This window comes from Vombatus ursinus, unplaced genomic scaffold, assembly GCF_900497805.2.
Source record: "Vombatus ursinus unplaced genomic scaffold, bare-nosed wombat genome assembly UNPS02014924.1, whole genome shotgun sequence".
Classification (NCBI taxonomy): domain Eukaryota; kingdom Metazoa; phylum Chordata; class Mammalia; order Diprotodontia; family Vombatidae; genus Vombatus; species Vombatus ursinus.
This window is the reverse complement of record NW_020954702.1, coordinates 154,634-180,369: the sequence shown is the minus strand read 5'-3', so window position 1 is coordinate 180,369 and position 25,736 is coordinate 154,634. Positions and strand designations below refer to the sequence as shown.

The following is a 25,736-nucleotide window of genomic DNA, read 5'->3' as shown; positions in this document are numbered from 1 at the left end:
GTGCTATAAGAAATGACAAGTAGGATGATTTCAGAAAAACCTGGAAAGACTTACATGAACTGATGCATAGTGAAGTGAACAGAACCAGGATAACATTGTACACAGTAACAGTAATATTGTTTGATGAACTATGAATGACTTTGCTATTCTCAGCAATACAATGATCCAAGAGAATACCAAAGGACTAATCATGAGCATACTATCTGCCTCCAGAGAAAGAACTGATATTGATTGAATAAAGACTGAGGCATGCTATTGTTCATTTTCTTTCATTTGAGTCTTCTTGTACAAAATGACTAATATAGAAATGTTTTACATAATTGCAGATATAGGTTATATCTGATTGTTTACTTTCTCAGGGAGGGGGAATTATAGAGGGGGGAAGAGTGGGATAGAATTTGGAATTCAAAACTCTAAATAAAGATTAATTTATAATCAGATCATTTTCCACTAAATGAGATACCAACCAAAGAAAAAAATTACTAAACGTTATATTAAAAGAATAATTCAATACACACACACACACCCCTTTAGTATATGTGTGCATACACTTTGCCTATACAATTATGTGTATACATATATATGTGTGTGTGTGTGTGTATGTAAATGTATAAGTACACACACATATATAAATTTATCTTGGTGAAGTTGACCAAAAAGTAAAATGACCAATATTGACATTATTGTGGAAAAACAGTCACATTAATCAAGCTGTGAACTGGTGTAACCATTCTAGACTACAATATGGAACTATGCCCCCATATAAAGCTGCATAGCATTTCACCCAGAAATATCATGACTAGGCTTAAGCCCCCAAAGAGATCAGAGATGGAGGAGGAAAAGGACCCTTCTATACAAAAGTACTTATAGCAGTTCTTTTTATGATAGTACAAAACTAGAAACAAATGTAGTGCCCATCAATTAGAAAATGGTTGACCAAATTATGGCTTATGAATGTAATGGAATACTATTGTTCCACAAGCAATGCACTAGTGATTTTTTCAAACACATTAATGAGTATTTCAAAGGAGACACTTCTTTACATCATTACCTTTTTGTACAGCAATCCGATTACAGCTGTTTTAATTTTTGCTGAGTTGAGCATATTAAAACGTTGGTAAAGCTGAAGAACCAAAGTTTGCAAAATAACCACAATAAAAAGGACAACTGCATACCCATAGCCATTCCAAACCAAGTCATGGTGGTTTTCACAGAAAAGAATCATCTGCCTGAGTCGATAAACAGGGGGGAAAGGGTGAGATGTTAGACATTGGCAGCAGTTATCACAAAAGTTAGGTACTGGAGGTAGCTAGGTGGTGCAGTGGATAGAGCACCGGCCCTAGAGTCAGGAGGACCTGAGTTTAAATCCTGCCTCAGACACATAATATTCACTAGCTGTGTGACTCTGGGCAAGTCATTTAACCCCAATTGCCTCACCAAAAAAAAAAAAGTTAGGTACTTATGTGTTACAATTTAACTGACAAATTCATGAATGATCAATTCTACTTTACCCACCCAAAACAACATTGGCTGGGCATAAAGGAAGTAGTGGGGAAAAGTCCTTAAACATTTTTTGTTATTTCACTCCAAAAACTAATCACAACCTAGAACTCATACTGCCTAATGTCTAGTGTTAACAATACTAGTGCATCAGTGGACATATAAATGATGAAAACACACAACAGAATAGGCCCCCTTTCTTATTGAGATACTGTGAATCAATACATCATTTATTTTAGAGGTTCATTTCTTGGGGTTTATAAAATAATTTATAAGTTATTTTACAAAATAAAAGTTCAGCGTTTCATGTTTTGGGTATTTTCTTATTTCCTTTTGATGTTAAAAATGTGCTTTGTCATTTTGTCATTTTGAAAATTGTGTTTAGTTGTGTGGCCCCCTTCACACAAGCAATTTTTTTTAAATAATAAGAAAAAGACCTGCTAGAACTGGTTAGCTAATGATTGAATTCTGAAAAGTAGAATATGTAATTTCCCAATTCTTTGACAAGACATCCTGCTCAAGGGGTTAATCTCATCAAAGATCATGTTAATAATAAAACTGTAGGTTTTTTTTTTTCATTTGTTTGTTTTGAGACTGTGTCTCCCTATCTCACCCAGGCTTGAAAGTACAGTGGTTGCTCACAGCTCCTGTCCCCTCTGCTCACTAGAAAAGATGCTATGTGTTATACCTGTTCCCTTCCTGACCAGGGCCTGACCTTAAAATTGGTGCTGGACTTAGTAAAGACACCTGATTGGCTTAGATCACTGCATCAGAGAACTCTCATACTCAAGTGATTTCTCAGCTCCCCCTGGTAATAGAGATTATAGGTCTGTACCACCATACCCAGGTTGTTTTTCCTAAATTATATGCATCATTTGGATGGAAACAAATACTGTCCAGGAAATATTTACTTATTGCTGACTTGGTTTTGTAAATGAAAAGTTTTGATGGGGCAGCTAGGTGGCGCAGTGGATAGAGCACCAGTCTTGGATTCAGGAGAACCTGAGTTCCAATCCGACCTCAGACACATAACAGTTACTAGCTGTGTGGCCCTGGGCAAGTCACTTAACCCCACTGCCTATCCAACAAACAAATAAATTAAATGTTTTGAAAGGGAAGAATCTTATTCACAATTTTTGGAAGTTTACTAATTTAGACTTTTGCCTTTTCTGTGTATTTTGAAACAAAATGAATCAATTAATAGTGAATTCTGACTGCTGTTGTATTCAATGACACAAAAAGCAATCAATTAGTTCTAAACATCGTAGCATTTTTAAGAATGTAGTATACACTATTTTTTTGGTTGACAGCATTTTTAGTATATAAAAACAGAATAACTAATGAAAATAATAAAAACGATCTGGAAATAAGTTAATGAAAGCATTACTTTTACTGCCTGAGCATTAACATGTTAATGAGCAATGTAATTATTTGTATTAACACTTGAAGTTTATAATTTCTATTAATTTATGAATTCTTCTTTGTACAAATAAAGCCTTAAAAGTTTATGTCTATGAAGTTCAAGGTCTTGTGATCTTTTTGACAGAGCATGTGCTTAATGGAAAAAAATGGTTTCTATTTTCGTGAAAAGATCCTCAATTATTTCAGCCATATTGGATCAATGATCGTTGGGAGAGGTATAAATCTGCTTAAACCATATGTTAGAAGGTCATAGCCACCTTTTTTTTCCCACTGACTAACACTAGGATGAGCATAGAAAGAAAGAGCCTAGGATAATAGGCATTCAGAGGACTAGTTTATTATGCACTGTTGTTCAGGTGTTTAAGTCCTGAAGGTCTTGCAGACTCTTCGTCACCCCATTTGGGATTTTCTTGGCAAAGATATTGGAGTGGTTTTTCCTTTTCGTTTTACAGATAAGGAAACTGAGGCAAAGTTAAGTGACTTGCTCAGGTTCACCCAGCCAGTGTCTGAGGCCAGATTTGAACTCAGGAAGATAAGTCTTCTTAACTCTAGGTCTGATACTCTATCCACTACACCACCTAGGTGTCCTCATTATTCTCTACAATGGAGGAAAGCATTGAGAGAAATAAGCAATAATATTTTGTCTGCTGACAGTTATTAGTTCTCAATGGGACTGGCAAATGCCTTTCTTAACCTGGGTCATATCTGAGGCACAATTAACAGAGAATTTGAAATTAATCTTTAATTAAATAGCTGCTTGAAACAAAACTTAAAAACTAATTTCTTGGGGACAGCAAATTATTTTGAAGGGCATCTTTTTTTTAATCAAAGGGAAGAAAAGCAGGCTTTGTTTCAATTCAAGATCTTTTCATGATTTCTTTAATAGATTATGGTATGAGTCAAATATCCTGGAGAGTGGGAGACAAATTATAGAGATTAGAATTTTATTACTAAAGGTCTATACAGGAAGTTATCACTGGAATGTAGCCACCCCCCTCACAGAACATCTTCTTTCAATGTTTGCAGTTGAACATCAACATTAATACAATGTAAATATAAATGATCTATCTAGGTTTTATTTTAAACATTTCCCAAAATTCATGTTTATCTTATACAATTTTCAGACATCTGATAAAATATTCATATCTTATGGAAATAATTAAGAGATTTTTCAGCTAACATTTATCATAGAATACTTACACTTTATTTTAGTTATCAACAGATTAGGTGAAGAAACTTTGCAACTTACTTCATTATGAGTGGGCTAATAAAAGCTAAAATGTCAGCAAACACTTTGAACAAAGCAACCTGAATCAGTGAAAAGTTAAAGGTGTTCCACAGTGCATGAAGTAAAGATGGTTTCTTGGCCTTTGATTCTTTGTGAAAGGAAAACTAAATGATCACAGAAAAGAAACAAACAAACAAAAAACAAATATCAAATAATCATTAGTTCACAATTAAAAATAAAAGAAAGCCTGTGTAAAATGATTATAAAAATTAGAGTGAGTACACAGGTAACCCCAAAGGAGGTCAAGAAATAGACAAAAGAAAATTATGATAATATTTTAAAATATGACCCTTAACATTAGTATGGTTAGAACACTGTTCACTTCCACTAGACACTTTATAAACTGATAACATACACCCTGAAGATAGCTAGAGAAAGAGGTATAGTGGGCTAATAGAATGACTCAGGTTTAAATTCCTTCTGCTACCCCACATATGTGAGTAATGACATGATGGTCACATTTTCAAGTCAGTATTTCTTTTTGTGGAGGGAGGAAGAGAAGGAAGTGAGGTCCAGTGAGGTTGTGGACTTATATCTTTCTATATGGAATTTCTGCATGCAAATTACGAATGTGCAGTTAGGACACGAAATGTCCTCCTAATTCTTGCCAGGGATTACAGCCATTTCAGTGGTAGAGATTACTTTCTCTGTTTTCGCTGAAAACATTCACCATAATAATGATACCTCATATTTGTAAAACATTTTATTCTTTAAAAAAATGCTTCTCCTAGTTCTTTTCATTTACTCTCAACAAGTTAGCAAGTAGGTAGGACAGGTTTTATGTCCATTTCAAAGATAGGGAAACTGAGGTTTAGAAAGATTATGGCTTATTCAAGGAGACATCATTTTATTGGGGTTAGGAATGCTGATTATTAGTCCAATAGCCAACCTTCTTCTGATTTCTTAGAATGAAATAAATGATATAACTGTCAATAAATAATCTCTTAGGTTTTACTAATCAGCTTCACCTTTTGCTTCTTTTTATTTGTTAAGATGTTCTTTCTCCATTGCTTTTCAAAGATTGGACACACATTGTAGGAAGAGTCACTATCATTCAATTCAAAAAGATCCTCTCTTTCCAATGGTTTCTTGTAGCCAAGAATTATTATGCTAGAAAGAAAAAGAAAACTGAGGTAAGCACAACAAAATCTAATAATTAAGTTGGGTTTCATTTTTTAAGCATACATTTATAAATCAAAGAATAATAAAACATGTTTTTCCATAAGGCACATGAGTTTGATGGGAATAGAAATTATTTAAAAAAAAAACCTTAGAGGTCTACTAAAGCCATGGATCTAGGTCTCTAGTGGTAAGCCCTTGTTCTTGACCCCATGCTATTTAACATTTTTTAATCAATGACTTGGATAAAAGTGTAGCTGAAATGTTTATCACATTTGTAGATGACCCCAAAGCTGGGAGTGAAAGATAACATGTTGGATTACAGACATTATCCAAAAAGACTGTGACAATCTATGAAGTAGAACTCAATCTAAGATAAAATTTAATATTGATGAATATAAAATCTTAAAATTAGACTTTTAAAAGATATATAAGATCAAATCACTAATTAATTTTTGGAACCCTGTATTCAAACACAGATCTCTTAACTCCTAATCTAGCACCAATGCTGCCTTCTTAAGACTCATTGATATTTGCTGAAAGTCTAACTCATAGGATCATAGAAGTGACCTTAAACACAAACCTTTTTCAATTTACAGATGAGGCAACTGAGGCCCAGAGAGATAAAGTGACTTGCATAAGGCAATAAATGTCAGAGCTAGGATTGAACTTGGATCTTCCAAATTCAAATCCAGATCTCTTTTCCATTGTACCATCCTGCTTCCCTTTAGTGAATCCTGACATTAATCTGTATTCCCTCCCTCTGAGGAACTCAAGACTAGATAGTTATTTTCCATACAAATACAAGATATGGAACAGGGAAGCAGGGATTGAAAACAAAAGTGAGCTAAGGAATGAGCTGCTAGTGTCCTCCCTCTCCAAAAAAAAAAAGTGATCTCACATTTATTTTGCATATACTCTTGAGTGTATTGTCTCACTCAAAACAATGTGAACTCCTTGGGTAGGTACCATTTCACTTTTACATTGGTTTCCAAACTGCCTGGCATACAGTAGACATTTAATAAATGCTAATTAATTGACTGATGGATCAACCATAGATTTTCAACTCAAATGTTCACCCTTCATGGTGCTTCTCTAACTCTGAGCAGCTTAAGTTTGCCCTAACCTAACTAGTTCTTCAACTGGGACAGAAGTTGTCTTTCATTATATTAAAGTAAACAATCCTATTGTGTTTTATGGTTAACAAAAGAGTTAAATGTTATGAGCAAGGAGCTCTAATGATGTTTCCCTTGGATATGAGGGAAATTTCCTTATAGGGCACTTTTAAAAAAATTAAGCAGAAAATACTTCATGTCATGTTAAATCCTTCTATTTCATTCCATAAAATACATATTCATTTTCAAAATAAAAGAGCATTGACTTTCACAAAGGCATTTTCAATAACATTTACTGTCTCAGCATTTATTTAGAACTGTACAAAATTCGTCTGTTTTAGTTCACATGTATAAATGACTCCTTGCTTCCCTGCTGAGTCTCCAAGTAACACAGCATCAAAAATTGACATTTAAGTTCTATTGGTGGATCCCCACAATCCAATGGCTCCCTTCTTCCTAAAAGTGTATTTTGTCTTTTGTTCTCTACTAGTACCTCTTACTATCCTCATGATACTAATTGTTCCCACAGATTATTCCAATATTTTGAGGGGAAATGCCATATTTTATCTCATACTAACCTATACTGTCAATCTGTCTTAAGTCTTTTTTTTTTAATCTAAATCCACAAAATGGGAGAAACTTTTTACTATTAGCTCATCTTACCCGCCAATCTTAATCAATGTGTAAATTTCTGCTCTTGCTTGCAGACTGCTACCAGAGGGTAATGACAACAGCAATTAATGATAATGATAGTAGAACCTTGTCTTTCAATTACAGTACTTTGTATTTTTAAGTGATTGAATATACATTCATCCCATTTTATTCTCACAGCCAATTACCATTTTATTTCTCACAAGCAATGCTGGAAACAGAGGTAAAGTTACATAATAGGTGGAGGGTTGACTTCAAAGTTAGGACAGCCTGGGGTAAAGTCTCTGATACATACTGCCATAAAGAGCTCAGTCTCTTAAACTCTCAGTTTCCCTGGGACAAATCTTTTATTGAAGATCTTAATTTATTAATTGAAGAAAAACTGGTATTTGCTTATGTAGACATTTTCTCACTTCAAATTCTCATTTCAATTCAATTAATTTCAACTCAGTAGGCATTTACTCAGTGCTGACCTCAATGTCTGACACTGCTCCAGTTACTATGATTGCAAAGAAAACAATTAAATAGACCTTGTATCCAAGGAGTTTACATTCTATTGAGGTGTTCAGATATATACAAAATAATTTCTAGGGGCAGAGGCACCTGTAGGACTGGGGTTGGCTTCTTATAAACCATGAAATCATAGATCAGGAACACTTTCCCTCCAAATGAAATAAACAGACATATCAGTGTCAATAGAAACAGTTCCGCATCCATGCCAATTTTTAGGAATAAGTAAAAAAAAAAAAAAAGAGCAAGATGTGTCTTCAGGATAGTTCTGAATTCCCAGTGTGAGACTATGGACATGAAATAGGCTTAGGAGCAGGGAATATGCTCACCTTTGTGACTTTTAACTAGATCTTATATATAAAAGAGGGAAAGTAAAGAAAGACATATTCCTCTGATTCCAGAACTCATGAGTGCCTAATAGCAGCCTATAAAAACAAATATAATGCATATCCTAAATGGATACAGAGCCCACATATAAAAATGAATTCAGTTTTGCCTGTTTGCTTTGAATTGTGTAGAAGCAGGTGTAACAGTGGAAAGAGCTCTGGGGCTGTAGTCATGAAGACCTGAGTGCAAATCTGACCTTAGATGCTTATTAAGTGTGTGACCCTGGGCAAATAACTTGCCTCAGTTTACTTAACTATAAAAAACAGGGAATAATAATAATACCTACCTCACAAGGTTGTTGTAAGGATATAATACTTCTAAAGTGCTACTGCCTGGCACATAGTAGGCACATAACAAATATTTGTTCCCTTTTCCTTTCCCCTAAAATTATTAATGACCTAGTCCAGTAGAACATAACATCCTTGGAGGCAAGAACTGTTTTGCTTTTGTTGTTTTATCTCTACCACCTAGAACAGTGTTTATTGAATTGAATTAAGCCCTAGAATTCAAGTTGCCCTGGGCTATTTTGCTCTTTAACTTTTTTTATTTGTTCTACAAATGCTTATTAAAGTGCCAGGGATATATAAAGTAAAAAAAAAGAAAAAAAGAAAAAAGAAAAAAAAAGAAGTGGCCCCTATCCTTAAGGAACTTCTATTAGTTTACCATATGTAGAAGCAAGATACATTTACATGAGGACATTCCTAATCATGAGGATCTAAGAATGCATTTCCAAAAGAAGTTGTTGAATGAATCTTTCTATCATTATCTAAGTCAGATCTTTCTAGATTGTATAACTTCTAAACGGTCTTTTTGAACCTTATGGCCAAATGATTCTGCCATATCTGGACATAGACCCTACTTATATAAGAAATAATAATTTTAATAACAGTGAAAGTCTAAGTATGATTTCCTGTAATAACTAAGATATCACCAATAGGTGAGCAACTACCACAACTCAAGGATAATACAGAGACAGAAAAAAATATGTCTTGAGAATTGTCAATATATTGACAACTCTGGCTTTCTTTATAATAAACAATATTAAAATGTTACTTTATTAAAAATACTTAGTTTGTTATTTTTATTAAGAATAATCTTTATGTTAGATTTGTGTTGGAGCGTGCCCATATCATCTAACATAGAAGCACCGTGTTTCTGGCAAAGATGTACCACATTTCTCTACCGTGTTGTTTAGGGAGTTGATTGTTCTTGAAGAGGACCAAAATGACATCACTATGTTGGAGTCCAGGTACAATATATCTGACTGTGGCTGATCAAACCAATATGAGCTCAGAAGACTCTACCATAGGTCAGGCACAAGTAGTCCATATGAACATTTGGAATGGGGCTGTCTCTAAATTTGTGCATCTCATGTTTCTTTTGAGCTACTGCAATTCTGCTTCACTCATAGATCACAGTGCCTTCTTTGATCGTCTGTGCAGCCAGAATAGGCTGTACCTTTAAAAAATAAGAGATTGGGACACTCAAACTCTTGCCTGATGTATTCAGAGACGATGAAAGTTCACTCGTAGCACACATACCGCGAACTTAATAAGTGAGAAGGGAAGGATTGCCTTCCCTCCTTTCTCTCCTTTTAGGCCCTATGGCCCCAAGAAACCATGCTGTGGTTTCTCTTTGTTCTGTTTCTTTTGTCCTCAGTTTCAGGTACAGGAGGCAGAATCCCCATTGAACTCAAAATCATTGAGCCATGGTAACCTCGGGGACCCATGACGTTGCAGGAGGTTAAACTGGCAGAGAAGCCCTAAGAAGTTAAGGTACTTGGGACTCGAGCCCAAGAGGCCTTTGGACTTGGAACTTGTGACTGTGCTATATAGAAACTGAGCTAAGCTGTGAATCGAATCCCCTTTCTCTCCCTAGGGTATGAGGTGGAGAACAGGGAGATTATACCTCATGTGTTGGGGAATACATTTGTGTATTTGTTTTTATATTTTTAAAGTAAATATTCCTTTGTAAAAGCTAACCTGACAGTTAAGTAGTTAAATGGGATTGGGACGCAGGGGAACTCCTACAATTGGGATAACACAGTGGGTAGGGGCTGGAAACAATGACAGAGAGCCTAGATACCCTTAAATCCCATTAATGGTCAAACGTAACACAACTGACCTCCAGGGAATGGGACCCAGAGTACTCACTGCTAGACTTAAAATTTCTCTAGTTTAGATTGCAACAATCAGATTCATCAAATTCCTACCTGTTAAACCAGGAATATGTCATCTTACTGATGAATGAAGCATGTTTTTCTGGACTGCATTTCTAAAAAGAAAAATAAATTACACATGATGCAGGATGAAGTCAAAGCCTAGAAGTTATATTTGAAATATCTTTTGTGTATTTTGTAGAAGCAAAAAGAACATTATTCTACCAAGAATTACTGAAGTGGTTGGTAAACTGACCTATAATATATTTATGACACATATATTATACATATATGTATGTATGACATAACATATTTATGATTTCAGTTGATAGGGTGTTCCAAAAGTCTTAGTGCATCAGGACACTTTGTATTTTATGATGCACGTATATTGTTTTCTTGGATCAGCTTACTTGATTCTGCATCAGTAAATCTTCAAAAGTTTCTTTGATTTAGATTTGTTATTTCTCACAATACAATAATATTTCATTACATTCATGTACCACAGTTTATTTAGTTATTCCCTAATTAATGAACATTTACTTTGTTTCCAACACTTTGCTGCCAAAAAAAGGTGCTGCTATAAATATTTTCGTGTATAATAATGGGTCTTTGTTTTTATCAATAACCTAGGAATCTAAATCTAGTAGTGGAACCTTTAGGTCAAAGGATATGAACATTTTAGTTATTTTGTTTGTTTAATTCCAAATTGTTTTCAAAATAGTTTTACTGATTCATAGATCTATCCAAAATGCATTAGTATGTCCATTTTCTCACAACTGCTCCAACATTGACAATTCCCATCTTTTATCACCTTTGTCAATTTAAAGGCTATGAGGTAAAACCTCAGAGTTTTGATTTGCATTTCTCTTGTTAGTGATTAGGAGAATTTCTTCATATGGTTGTTAAGAACTTACAATTCTTTTGAAAACTATAATAAAAATTATCTATTTTGTCTCTTGCAATTTCCTCTATCCCTTGCTTTGTTGAGTACTTCGACTAATAGCAGAAAAGGTATAGGATCTGCCTTTCTTCTAATTTTTTTTAACAGAATTATCTTTAGTATTAAGGTCACATAAACTTTTTGAGTTTATTGTAGAATATGTCCTAAGATGTTGATCAATGTTTAATTTCTGCCAAACTGCTTTCCAGGTTTCATAGAAGTTTTTATACAACAGGAAGTTCTTTGTAGGTTATTTATGTTCTTTTGGTTTAAAGAATACCGGCCTATTGAGTAGCATTATTTCCAATCCTTCCTTGTCTACTCTATCCCATTGATCTACTTCTGTATTTTTAAAAATCAGTATCAAGTAGCTTTGGTTACTGCAGCTTACTAATATGGTTTAAGTAGTGGAAGTGCTGTTTCTTCTACATCTCTACCTTTTTTATTATTTCCCTTGTTATTCTGGAAATTTTGCTTCTTCAGATGAATTTTGTTATCATATTTATTGAGTTATATGAAATATCTCTTGGATAATTTATTTTTTGTTAATATTGAAACTATAAATTAATTTGGTAATTTGAATGGCTATTTGTAGTATTGTCATTTTTATTATATCGATTACATGATAACTATCATATTTTTAAAAGGAATAGCAAGTTGTATATAATAGATTTGCAGTTTCATGTACAATCATCTTTTTTTCTATTCTACTATGTTATGGAAATGCTTGTTTTATATTTTAAGTTCAGAATAAATAAAATTTTAAAAAAATATTGGCACAGCCAAGATATGAGTAGTGAATATTCCTTCTATTTAAATTGTTCTTTATTTTTTTAAGGAACTCTTTGTAACTGAATACATAAAAGTATTTTGTGTACTTTGATAGATTTATTCCCAGATATTTTATATATTTTGCAATTGTTTATAGAAGAAAACAAAACTTTCTATAATTCCTTCTTGGATTTTATTGTTATTATATAGGAATTTTATTGATTTTGTTTGATGATTTTGTAGCCTGCAATTCTGCTGATGCTATTGTTTTCATTAGTATATTTGATGATCTTCAAGATTTTTTTAGATAAACCATCTTGTTATCAGAAAGTAGGAATAATTCTATCTGATCTTTGCCTATTGGTAGGCCTTTAATTTTTATCCCTTGTCTTATTGTTATTGTTAGCATTTCTAGAATTATAGCACTTGATAGTAAGGAAAATAAGCATCATTGCTTTACTCTTGTATTTAATGGCACAGCTTCTAGTGTGTCCATATTGTATATGAAGCTTGCTTTTACTGACCAAATATCTACATTTTATGACTTTTTTAAAGGCTTCTCTTTGTCTATACTTTGTAAGAATTTTAGCAGAAGTGAACATTGTATTTTATAAAAAGCTTTTCCTGAATCAACTGAGATAATCATGTGGTTTTAGATATTTTGGGTTTTTTTTTACACAATTAATTACATTGATTGACTTCCTAATATTGAACCATCCTTGTAACCATGATATCAATACAACTCAGTCAAAATGAATGATTTCTTCAATAAATTGCTAAATTTGACAGTATTTTGTTCAAAAATTTTAAATTACTATCCATTAATGATAGTGGCTTATAATTACCTGTGTTTTATCTTTCCTTGTTTTAGGTATTAGACTATATTTATTGCATAAAAGAAATCTGATGGAGTACTTTATTTCTCAATTTTTGTAAAAATTTGTGTAGTATTGTTAATGATTTTTCTTTAAATATTTGATAAAATTCTCCTGTGAATTTATCAGGACAACAAGCTTTTTTAACAGGTAGTTCTTTTACTCTGAGTTCATTTCTTTCTTTTTCTTTTTTTGATAAGATCTCTTTTTGGTCTTTGTTTAGGCTAGGTATTTTATGTTTTTTTCCCTCTATTTCTTTTTGCATTATCAGTTTTGTTAGCATGAGAGGGACACAAAAATTTCCTTGTATTTTCCTATTACTGTATCTTATTACAATTCAATTAATTTTTACTTTATGAAATTAGATGCTAAGACATTTGAAACATGCAGGTTTAATACTGATATTGGTTTGTTGACCATGGCTCCTTTCAGTGCAATGTCATTTCCTTCGTTATATTTCATTTTTTATTGTGAATCTGTTTTGTGTGATGATATGATTGCAAATATAGCTTTTTTGGATTCACTCAATGCATATTGAATTTTATTCCAATCAATTATTTTTATTGTGTCCATACCTTTGATTTTTAGGTGTATTTCTTGTAAGTAAAAGATTACGAGGTTTTGTTTCCTTAATCTAATCCATCTTTTGTTTTATTGGATTAATCAATTCACATACAAATTTATGAACTAGTATCTTCTTTCATTTCTCTATAATATTGTTTTTTTTTCATAATTAGGTTTTCTTATTGTTGTTCTTCCTCTTCATCTGTTAAAGATAGTGCTTTGTCTCTTAAGTTATTATTATTTAATCTACTTCAAAGCAACTCTATTTCCATAGGCTCTCTTTCTTTTACCTCTGATCTCTGACCCATCCCATTTGTCATTCCTTTCCCTAGTTTCCACATTTTATTTAACTTCATTCTTTTTTCTTTCTTCCTTTTATCTAATTATCTTTTTCCCCTCTTTTTTCTCTCAGTTAAGTAGCCAATTAAAATCCCCCTTCCTTTCTTTTTAAATTTTTTAGGATTTAAAAAAATTTTTCTGTGCCTTTTAAAAAAATAATCTCTCATTTTCATCACTGATTCTCTTCTTTTTCTATCTTCTAGATTTATATCCCAGTTTATTCCCATTTTAGTCCCTGTATGCTTCATGGAATTAAAGTTTCTAAAGTATCCATTTTGAGGTCTTCCTTCTAAAAAGTTTCTGTGCCTTGTAGATATTTTCCACTTACACTTCCCCCTTTGTTTGTTGTTCTTTACCCTTAGAAGTATCCATTCTTGTAGGAGATAGAGAGCCTAGAAGTATTGCGCACAGCATACATTTTCATGTACCCTCGATTGTGCAGTTCATTACTACCCTCCCCTCCATGATCATTTTACCCCCATTGTCCATGAAATCAAGTTTTCTGGGTCCATGACCTCCCACTCTTCTTGTTTTTAGTTGTTTCCAAGATCTCTGCTTTCCTCTACAACTTTTAATGTTTATATTTGATATCAACCTTTTCATGATTGGGAGAATGAAACTTAAGATAAAAATTTGAGTACAGTTGATTTCAATACATTAGCTCTTTCCTTTTCCTCAATTTCTATTCTACTTGGATTTGATGGTGGGAAAAATATATACCCACTACATTTTATAATCTCTGAGGGGCAGCTAGGAGGTGTAGTGGATAGAGCACCACCCCCGGATTCAGGAGGACCTGCGTTCAAATCCGGCCTCAGAGACATAACACTTACTAGCTGTGTGACCCTGGGACTTAAATCCCATTGCCCAACCCCCCCCCCCAAAAAAAGATTCTATCAGCCTGAAAACCTCCAGTTATAATATAATTCAGCACAATTATAATCTTGTATTTCTTACTTTTCTCTGTCCTCTTCTAATATCTTTTTTATTATTATGAAATTGACAAAAATCAACATTTTTGTGTAAAAAGAACCGGAGGAGTGACTATGATGCTATGACACTTCATGAGATACAACTTGATTTGCAGAGGAATATTTCAAATGTAATGAGGTAGTTCTAATCCTGGCCAGCTTAACCTTGTGCCCTTCTCAACTTCCTTTTGAATATTTTAAATATAATTTATTTGATGCTCTTTTATTACTATCCACCAGTTGGGGACCTAAGTGGTGCAGTGGATTGTTAGAAAAACCTGAATTTAAATTTGATCTCAGATACTTACTACTTATATGACCCTGAGAAAATCACTTAACCTTGTCTGTATCAGTTTCCTCATCTGTAAAATAAGCTGGACAAGGAAATGGCAAACTATTCTAGTATCTTTACTAAGAAAACCTCAAAAAGTATCATGAAGAGTCAGACATGACTGAAAACTACTAAAAAAAAAACCCACCAACTTTGCTTCCTCAAAAAAAAGCTTCTTTTGTAATAAATAATTGTCATCACAAAAAAGAACCCACATTGACATTATCTTAAAACCTATGTTTCATTCTACATCTTTAATCCATCACCTCCCTTTGTAGCATGATTCATTATGAACCCTCTGGATTTCTGATTGGTCATTGCATTGATCATAATTCCTAGGTCTTTCACAATTGTTTTCCTTTATAATTGTAACTAGATTTCCACATAATCCTGGGTATTTTGGCATGCTAGATTTTTCCAGCATATGTCAGTGGTAAGAGGCAGGTGCCCTTTAATGGATGTCATCTTGGGGACATTATGAGACTACCTTCCCCAAGAAAGAGCTATATCTTCCAACTCTGCATCCAGAGAGGTGATACACAATTTCTCAAGGATGGTCAGCACCCATAGGAGGGAAATAGAACTAGAGAGAGTAACTTGGTCTTAGGAGAGATGAATATTAAGGGCAGCATCTTGGACATAGGACAACCCCAATCATAAGATATACTTCCATTCCATATTGATTCCATCATGAATTGAAGTTTCAAAAAATGAGGCACAGAAGAAAAAAGGGAAGATGAAATAAGATCTACATATATCACAATGGAGAAATGAGAGAGAGAAAGGAGTTCAAATTTGTACTCTATAAACTTTATGCTACTAAAAGACTCAAAGAAAGTAGATAAGGAAGAGATTTGAATATAGCCTGTGACTTAGGAAGTATAATTAAGAACAAACTAGAGGAGAAGTGAAATAATGAAGAGAACAAATCAAAAGAAAACTTGAAGCAGGTGCAAAAAAAGAATGCTACTTCATACAAACACAATCTCAAAGCTAGAGGAGACCTCAAATACTATCTAAGTAAATCACGTCACTTTACAGATAAGAAAATTAACAATAAATGACTTGCCAAATATCATAAAGGGAGTAGCCATCAGAAGTAGACTTTGAACCCAATTCATCTGACTTCAGAAGCAGTGCTCTTCAGGGAAGGAAGGTTTGAACCATGTACTTCACTGGGTGGTGAAATAAAAGAATCAAAACAGGAGAGAAAAATAAAGAAATGTGTGTGTAAATAAACAAAAAGAACAGGAAGTTGACAGTTTAAGTAAATTCAAAGAATGAGGGATAAGGAAGGTAAAAAGAAGAGAGATAGGGCCTATAGTAAAAGACTAACATAATAGTGTGAGGAATGCTCATCTCAGAGACAAAGCTCTGACAAAAGGGGAAGGATATAAAATCAAAGGAAAAGAAATAGAGGAAAAAGCCAAACCTAACTCCTGTAACTTAATATAATAAAATAAGAAAGTGGCAGATTGGATAAGGAAACGAAATCCAAAATTTATTATATGTTAAAAATGTATATATATATATGTGTATATATATATATATATATATATATCCCCAAAATAAAGGTATACAAAATGAAAATGAGTAACTAGAACAAAATTTACTATACATCAGTGATTCTAAAAAAACAAGACTTGTAATCAAGATATCAGATAAAGTAAAAATAAAAAATATGCAATGTAAAGAGGAAGAGGGGTAAACTACACTATGCTTAAATGTACCATAGATAATGAAACAATATAAATCCTAGTCACATGTGCACCAAATGGCAATCATTGAGATTCAATAAAGACAAAGTTAACTGAATTGAAAAAAATCAGAAAGTAACCCAACAATAATAGAGGACTTTAATATTGTTCTTTTAAACTAGACAAATTTAACAAATAAGATACACACAAAGGAAATTATGGCAGCTAAGTGATAGAGTAGCTAGTGTGCTAGTCCTGGAGTCAGGAAGACTTATCTTCCTAACTTCAAATCTGACCTCAGACATTTACTTAGCCGTGTGACCCTGGGAAGTCACTTAACCCTGTTGCCTCAGTTTCCTTATCTGTAAAATGAGCTGGAGAAGGAAATGGCAAACCACTTCAGTATCTTTGCCAAGAAAACACCAAATTGGGCTACAAAGAGTGGAATATGACTGAAAAATGACTAACCAACAAAGGAAAATATAGAACTGAACAAGTTGTTGGTGAATTTAGAGACGAAAGATTTATGATATCTTCTGAATGGGACCATTAAAGAATATATATTTATCTCAAGACCATCTAACTTTACAAAAATAGACCATGTGCTAGGGCACAGAATAAATTAAAAATAAATAGAAAAAAGCAGAAATAATAAGCACATCCTTTACATACTATAATATGATAAAATGATAATCTCTAAAATAACCTGAGCAAAAGATACATACATAAAAATGGAAACTTAATAATGGCATTCTGAAAAATAAGTGAATCAATGAAAAAACTGTAGAAACTAAAATTATGAAGGAGAATGATAATTATGAGATTACATACAAAAATATCTAGGATGCATCTAAAGCAGTTTTCAGAGAAAAGATTCTATATCTGAAAACATTAACAAGATAGAGAAAGAACTAATGATTGAATCTGAAATTTAAAAAAACACCTAGGTAAACAGCAAACTCAATAAAACTAAAATGTATTTGAAAAGGGAAATCTTCAAAATCAAAGCTAAAATAGATAAGATCTTTTGTTTCTGTTTGACTGATTCTTGCTCTCTCATAGTCATTAGCTTCCACTTGCCTTATTCTAATTTTTAACAAGTTGTTTTCTTCTATTAGATTTTGTCCTTCCTTTTCCATTTGGCCCATTTTACTTTTTAAGTAGCTCTTCTCTTAAGTGAGTTTCTGTGCCTTCTTTTCCATCTGGTCAATTGTATTTTTTAAGGATTTGTTTTCTAGCTAATTTTTGTCCTTCCTTTTCCAAGCTATTGACTCTCTCTTGCATACCTCTCATTTCTTTTCTCAATTTTTCTTCTACCTCTCTTATTTGACTTTTAAAATCCTTCTTGACCTCTTTCAAGAAGATTTTTTTTGCTTGAGACCAGTTCATATTTCCCTTTGAGGTTTCAGATCTGGGTATATTGACAATGTTGTGTTCTTCTGAATTTGTGCTTTGATCTTTCCTTTCCCCAAAATAAGAATCTATGGTCATCTTTTGTTTCTGCTTTTTGTCCATAGTGTTTGCCTATTTCCTGACTTTAAAAAAACGTTGAGTTCTCCTGCTGGAGTGAATGAGAAAATAGAAGAAAACATAAAATACCTCATTGGTAAAAACAACTGACCTGGAAAATAGGTCCAGGACAAACAATTTAAAGCTTATTGGTCTACCTGAAAACCATGATGAAAAAAAGAGCCTGGACAATATCCTTGAGGAAACCATTAAAGAAAACTGCCCTAAGGTCCTAGAACCAGAGGGTAAATTAATCATTGAAAGAATACACCAATCGCCTCCTGAAAGAGATCCCAAATTGAAAATGCCAAGGAATATTGTAGCTAAATACTGCAAGCAGCGAGAAAGAAGCAATTTGAATATCATGGAACCACAGTCAGGATTACGCAGGACCTTGCAGCTTCCACATTAAAAGATCAGAGGGTGTGGAATACAATATTCCATAAGGCAAAGGAGCTTGTATTTCAACCAAGGAACAACTATCCAGTGAAACTGAGCATAATCTTTCAGGGGAGGAGATGCACATTCAACAAAATAGGGAACTTCCAAACCTTCCTGATGAAAAGACCAGACAGAGCTTGATAGAAAATTTGACCTTCAAATACAAGACTCAAGAGAGGCATAAAAAGGGAATGATGAGCAGGCAGACTTCAAAAAAACCTGGAAAGATTTATATGAACTGATGTAGAGCGAGATGAGCAGAACCAGGAGAACATTGTGCACAGTGGCAGCCACATTGTGTGATGACTGACTTTGATAGACTTGGCTCTTCACAGCAATGCAAGAATCGAAGACAATTGCAAAAGACTCATGATGGAAATTGCTATCCACATCCAGAGAAAGAACTATGGAGTCTGAATGCAGATGGAAGCATACTATTTTCTCTCCTTTTCCTTTGTTGTTTTGTTTTATTGCTTCATTCTCATGGTTCCTTCCATCAGTTCTAATTGTTCTTTACATCATGACTAATGGGAAAATATGCTTAATATGAATTATAAAGAGAGCCCATATCAGATTACATGCTGTCTTGAGGGGGACAGGGAGAGGAATGGAATGGGGAGAAAACTTAAAACTCAAAATCCTATGGAAGTGAATGTTGAAAACTAAAAATAAATACATTAATTATCAGAAATAGATAAGATCAGGAAAAGAGTAGAGAAGTGGTAAAAAAAACCTCAAACTAGTACTTTAAAAAAACTAACAATGTTGATAAACCTTCAAATAACCTGATTGTTTTTAAAAGACAGAATAGTAAAAGTTAATATAGTAGTTAATATAGTTAATAATATAAAATTATAATAATATACTATTGTTAATATAGTGTAGGTTTGTAAAAGTACTTTACAAATATTATCTGGAGCTATTATTATCTTTGTTTTACAAATGAGAAAACATGTTAAGTAACTTCCCCAGGATCACATAACTAGCAAGTATCTGAGGCTAGATTTGAACACAAACCTTCCTGAATTAAAGCCCGGTCATTGATCCCCTGTGCCACCTAGCTACTTATTCAAATTACCTAAATATAAATATGAATAAGAAGAAAGAATTTTCAGAACTTCTTCTATAATCATATGCTATTAAGAGCCAAGAATTTAAAGGAAAATTAATATTTATGAAAATATAAAATGCTCAAAATATGATATAATGATTTATAACATCTTAGAAAATAAAATTACATAATTTACTATTAAATTAAAAAAATAACCTGGTCCTGATAGTATTAAGTGTGAATTTCATGTAAGTCAAAACAATCCTGAGGTTTCACATTGCATCCAGCATATGGACAAACATGACAAAGCAAGGGCATAGTCATTGTTAGAGGGATTATAGAAAGACAGGAACACTAATCTAGAACTGGTAGAATTATGAATTGGTCCAACCATTCTGAAAAGCAATTTGGAATCATTCTATAAGTGACAAATGATCACACACTTTGACTAAGGTCTCACTACACACATACACTTCTGGGAGATCAGGAATATAAAAAAATAACCCCACTTGAACATAAATATCCAAATTAACTATAAAGGACATATGAAGAAAGATGTAATCTGTATCCAGAGAAAGAACTGATAAATAGAAGTATGTATAGAAAACTTTTACACACACATTTATATATATATGTATATTATATATATATATACACCTACATACACCTATTTATGTCTAATGGTAGCCATTTCTACATCTCTAGGGTGGAAGAGGGGGAAGGGAAGAAAAAGGGGTAAAAAAGAAATTTAGAATAACTTTATTATGTATTTAAAAGGAACAGCAAGTTGTGCATGATAGGTTTGCAGTTTCATGTGCAACTATCTTTTTTTAAAAATTTTACTATGTTATAGAAAATAAAAAGGAAAAATAACCTCACATATGCCAAAATACATATAGGCACACTTTTCACGGTAGAAAAGAAGTGGAAAAAAGTAAATGTCCATAGATTGGGGAATGACCAAACAAATTGGTTTGCTTGAATGTAATGGAATTTACTTCACTGTAAGAAACAATGTATAGCAAAGTTAACCAATTGGAAAAAAGGTACAAAATCTTAAGGAAGAAAATAACCCCTTGAAAACTAGAATTGGGCAAGAGGAATCCAATGACGTTATAAAACACAAAGAAATAATAAAACTAGAAAAAATAGAAGAGAATCCAAGAGATTTCATTAGAAAATGTTCTGGAGAACAGATCAAAGAGAGACAAGATAAGAATTGTCAGACTACCTGAAAGTTATGATCAAAAAAAAGAATCTGGATACAATATTACAAGAAATTATTAAGGAAAATCACCCTGGAGCTCTAAAACAAGAGGGTAAAGTAGAAATAGAAAAAAAATATATTCTGTTCACCACCTGAAAGAGATACCAGGAGGAAAACTTACAGGAATGTCATAACCAAGTTTCAAAACTTCCAGGTTAGGGAGAAAATACTACAAGCAACAAGAAAAACACAATTTAAATAGGATTTCACAAGACCCACCAGCTTCTACTCTAAAAGACCTTAGGTCTTAGAACATCATATTTCAAAGAGCAAAAGAGCTTGGGTTGCATCCAAGAATAACTTACCCAGCAAAGTTGAGCATACTCTTGAATGAAAAAAATGGACATTTGACGAACTGAAAGACTTTCAGGTATTTGTAACAAAAAGAACAGAACTCATTGGAAAATTTGATATAAAAGATCCAGAAGAAATATATGGAAAACATTAAAGACTAATTTTAAGGCACTCACTATGGCAAAAATGTTTACTTATTATATATATGAAAACTTCATCAGTATTCTTAAAACTGTCATTGTTAATAAGGTAATTTGAAAGAAAGGTTAGGACTGAGTTGTGTATGATGGGGTGGTTCTAAAAAAACAGAATTGGGTAGGAAAATGTAAAAGGGAGAAATTATAAAAATGGGCACGAAAGGAAGAAGTAATACAGAGGAAGCAGGTAGGGGTGGAGGGCTGGTAATGTTGGAACCTTACTCTTATCTGGGTTGAAGGGAAAATGTGTACATCTTGAAGGGTGTAGAAGTCTTCCAAACATGTTGATAGATGAGAAAACTGGGGGCAGGGTGGGAGAGGAAGTTTTAGAGGGGTGTTTAAATTGAGATTTGGGAAGTTTGGGGGAGAGGATGGAAGGATTTTGGATGGAAGTGTGGATTAAGATTGAGTGATGTGAGAAGGGAATGGGGGGTTCTTAGAGGGGTGGATCAAGTTGGAGGGTGGAAAGGTGGAGGGAGAAGATAATGTAACAGGGGTAGGGTAAAAAGAGAGGCTGAGAAAGAAAATAGTGAATAAAAATAAAATAGTGGAAAATTCACAGATAGGAATTATAACTTTGAATGTGAATGGCATGTTCATAACAGTTCTCTTGTGGTGGCAAAGAACTGGAAACTGCAGGGATCCCCATCAATCAGGGAATGACTCAACAAGTTATGGTGTATGGGTGATGGAATATTATTGTGGTATAAGAAATGATGAGCTCATTGATCTTAAAAAGGCATGAAAAGAATGACTTTGAGTGACTAAGTCATTTTGACTATTATAAATACACAAATTAAAAATAAAGGACATATGAAGAGAGAAATGCTATCTGCATCTAGAGAAAGAACTAATAAATAGAAGTATACATGGAATAATTTTACACACACACACACACACATACACACACATGCCTATTTGTATCTAATGGTAGTCATCTCTAGGGCAGGGTTGGGGGAAGGAAGAAAAAAAAAGGAAACATAAGAAATTTATATTATTATGTTTTTGTTGTATTTGGAGGAAATAGCAATTCATTGTACATTGTACATTTGTAGATTTTCTACAACTGTACATTGTAGATTTGCAGTTCCATGTGCAATAATCTTTTTATTGTATTGTGTTATGGAAATGCTTGTTTTGTTCCCTGAGTTGAAAATTAAAAAAAATTTAAAAATAAAATAATTTAATTTACTTTTTATTCTGAACTTATTATCAACAAATGCAAAGATTGAAGATATAAAAAAGGGGTAAGGATTGTATAAGAAACTGTGAACTTCTGTTTTATACAGTTTTTAAAAGACATGTAAATATTATATTTAGCAAACTGAATTAAAAATTGCTCTTAAAAAAGAAACAATGTGTTTGAAGAACATAGAGAAGCATGGAAAGACTTACATGATTTGATGCCAAGAAAAACAACATACATATTTTAAAAGGAAATAATAACAATTCCAAAATGAAACTGAAAGATGTATACTTTTAGTAACCAAACTTGATTACAAAGAAGAACTGACAAAATATATTTTCCCTAAAGATCTGAAATAGGTAGCTAAATGTAAGAGATATTGTGGAGACTGAAACTTCTTTACACATATAGGTACTAGGGACATAACCACATATGAGTACTAGGGACATAAATATCATGTATAATGAACTTAGTCCTACAGAACTATTATGCAAAATACAAAATATTTAGAGAGATGGAAGAGAAAGTAAGGAATTGGAAAATAAAGCTAGGTGGGCCTTGTATAAAAAAATTCATCAAGGAGAAGAATTTCAAAATGCATTTTGAAAGGGAAAACATTAAAAAAGGAATAGAGGACACATTCTATCTAGTGTTTTAAAATTTTCTTTGCTTTTGTTGCTTTTGTTGTGGTGGTGGTTAAAAACCCTAAAAACATAAGTTTGGAGGACCCCTTATTTAAGATTATCAATAGATATGTATATATGTGTGTATATGTAGATGTACAGATGTGTGTATGTATTCCTACATATATCTATCTATTCAAGAGCCAACATTATTTGCAGTGGAAAAATACTAAAAATTTAAAAGAATAATCTCAAATCTTTTGCCTCTCCCCTCCATAGCATCACCAATTATGGCATGCAAAGTATTTTTTTAAAAAAGTATTTGGGATCTTGAAGAGACTTTACAAAATATCTAAATTTTTTTTTTTGAGTTAAAGAAACAGAGGCTCTGAGAGTTAACAGACTATATAGCCACCTCAGGACTAGGACTTGAACTCAGAACTCCTCTCTCCCAGTTTAGCAGTTTTTTTTTGTTTGTTTGTTTTTTTTACCACTACAGCAAAAATTTCTGTTTCCATATTACATAGACTTCTACTAATAAACTCTATTTGTAAATCATTTTTAAAATTGGTTTTATGTCGACCATATTGTTTTAACCTCACAACAATACTCTAAAGTAAATAAGACAAACATAGAAACTAAGGTCCCCAGATGCAGTGTTTTGACTAAAATAAGTTAGGACCAGAATGTCCTAGCCCTTTTTTATTTTATTTTATTTTATTTTATTTTTTTTCTAGACTATCATCTCAGGTAGCAAATCTGTTAATGTCATTATAAAATGGCAACAACTGAAGCAATGTAAGACTTGGACTGGCAGACATGATAGACACCTGTTGTCCACATTTCTGAGTGCAGTTCTAGCTTTGCTTATGATTTGGAATAACCATCCATTGTTAGACACAGTTTAACACAGGTTTAGAAGAAACTGGAGAGATATCTACCCCTGCCTTTAACAGATAGTACTAGAATTGTAAAGTGACTTGCTTAAGGTCACAAAAGTAGCAAGGAACAGAGCTAGGATTTTAACCCGGATCTTCTGGCTCTATAAATCCTGAGATCTGTCCACTCCGACATTACACAGTTTAAAAGCCTTGGGTTTATTTCTCCCTGTGAAGTGAATCCCCCGCCCCCTGTAATTTAAAAGGGTTGTGCCATTGAATAGACTTATTTTAGACTTATGTCCCTTTCCCCCTTGCCTGTGTTACAGATTTTGTCAGTTTCTAATTTCCTTATTAGCACGGAGAGAAGATCCGACGCCTATTGCCTTAAACAGATTCGTCTCTGTCACTCCCTTGCTCAACACCAAATGCATCAGCTGGGAACCCTCACATCACAAGTGATTTTCTGGGCTAACTAAGCGAGACAGTCTGGAACATGTGACCTTGGTTCTTAAAACGCGGCTGAAAGAGGAACATCTTTTCACAACGAAAACACCCCATTTATCAGCATAGCTGGGATTGAGTGAGGGAAAAAGCATAGTGCTCTAAGTCTAAAAGTCACAGCTAACCTTGGATGGACTTAGCCCACTCTTTCCCTTTGGGGACCAATGAGCTTTACCTTCTGCCTGAGGTCCCCGGGGACGGGCTCATAGGAGCTCTTTCTGTTCCAGTTCCATAGCCAGGAAAACATGATCCGTGTGTGTGCGTGTGTCTGTGTTCTTCTGAGAGGAAAGAGAACAGGGGCTGGTGCCGGTGGAAAACCATCAAGGTCTTAATAGGAAGAAAAGGGGGAGACACACACGGGCCTGTTCCCCTGCCTTCCTGTCTGCCTCCTCACCCGGCCCATTTGCTGAAAGCCACTCCCAGAAATTACTTCAGCTGGCAGCTCTGGGTATCGGAGGCGGAGCTGACCTTGTCTTAAGGGATACATATGCTGGCAATTCCCAGCCTGTTGCAAAGGAATTGTATTCACTGAGAGGTGTCTTATGGAATGAAGCCTCTTGCTTCGAGATACTTTAGACAATGGAAAAGGGTGATGTTGGATGTAATGATGGGAACAAAATGGGCAAAAAGCATGTAGGCAAAGGGGATATAAGAGGTCCCTTCTAAGGTTTGGTGTTGAGGTACAAGGCCAATAAAATTAAGCAAATTAACTATAAAGGACATATGAAGAAAGACGCTATCTGCTTCCAGACAAAGGAATGATAAAAAGAAGTATGCATAGAATAATTTTACATATATATGTATATGTCATATATATACATATATCTATTTGTATCTAATGGAGACATCTCGGGAAGAGGGGAGGGGGAAAAAGTAAAAGAAATTTACATGATAACTTTACTATATATTTAAAAGGAATAGCAAGTTGTGCATAATAGATTTACTGTTTCATGTGGAATCATTTTTTACATTCTATGTTATGAAAGTGCTTGTTTTATTCTATAAATTAAAAATAAATAATTTTTTTTAAATCTCCAGGAAAAAAAAAATCTAACCACACAATCGGTCCTCGTATTCATCGGATTCTTATTGTGGTTGAATTGCAAAAAGAAAAAGAAAAAGAAAAGAAACAAGAAAAAATATTTTTT

General features: G+C 33.5%; 1 protein-coding gene across 1 annotated transcript in view; it reads right to left on the bottom strand.

The window, feature by feature from the left end:
* Positions 1-24,974, bottom strand: part of LOC114029289 (multidrug resistance-associated protein 1-like) — a 98,899-nt gene extending 73,925 nt beyond the window's left edge. The window contains exons 1-5 of the mRNA XM_027843645.1: positions 24,764-24,974; positions 10,205-10,266; positions 5,179-5,320; positions 4,172-4,314; positions 1,052-1,229 (exon numbers count right to left, since the gene is read on the bottom strand). Coding sequence (XP_027699446.1) covers positions 1,052-1,229; positions 4,172-4,314; positions 5,179-5,320; positions 10,205-10,266; positions 24,764-24,835 — 597 coding nt within the window. The 5' untranslated portion in view covers positions 24,836-24,974. The remainder of the gene's footprint in view (positions 1-1,051; positions 1,230-4,171; positions 4,315-5,178; positions 5,321-10,204; positions 10,267-24,763) is intronic.
* Between the last annotated feature and the right edge of the window lie 762 nt (positions 24,975-25,736).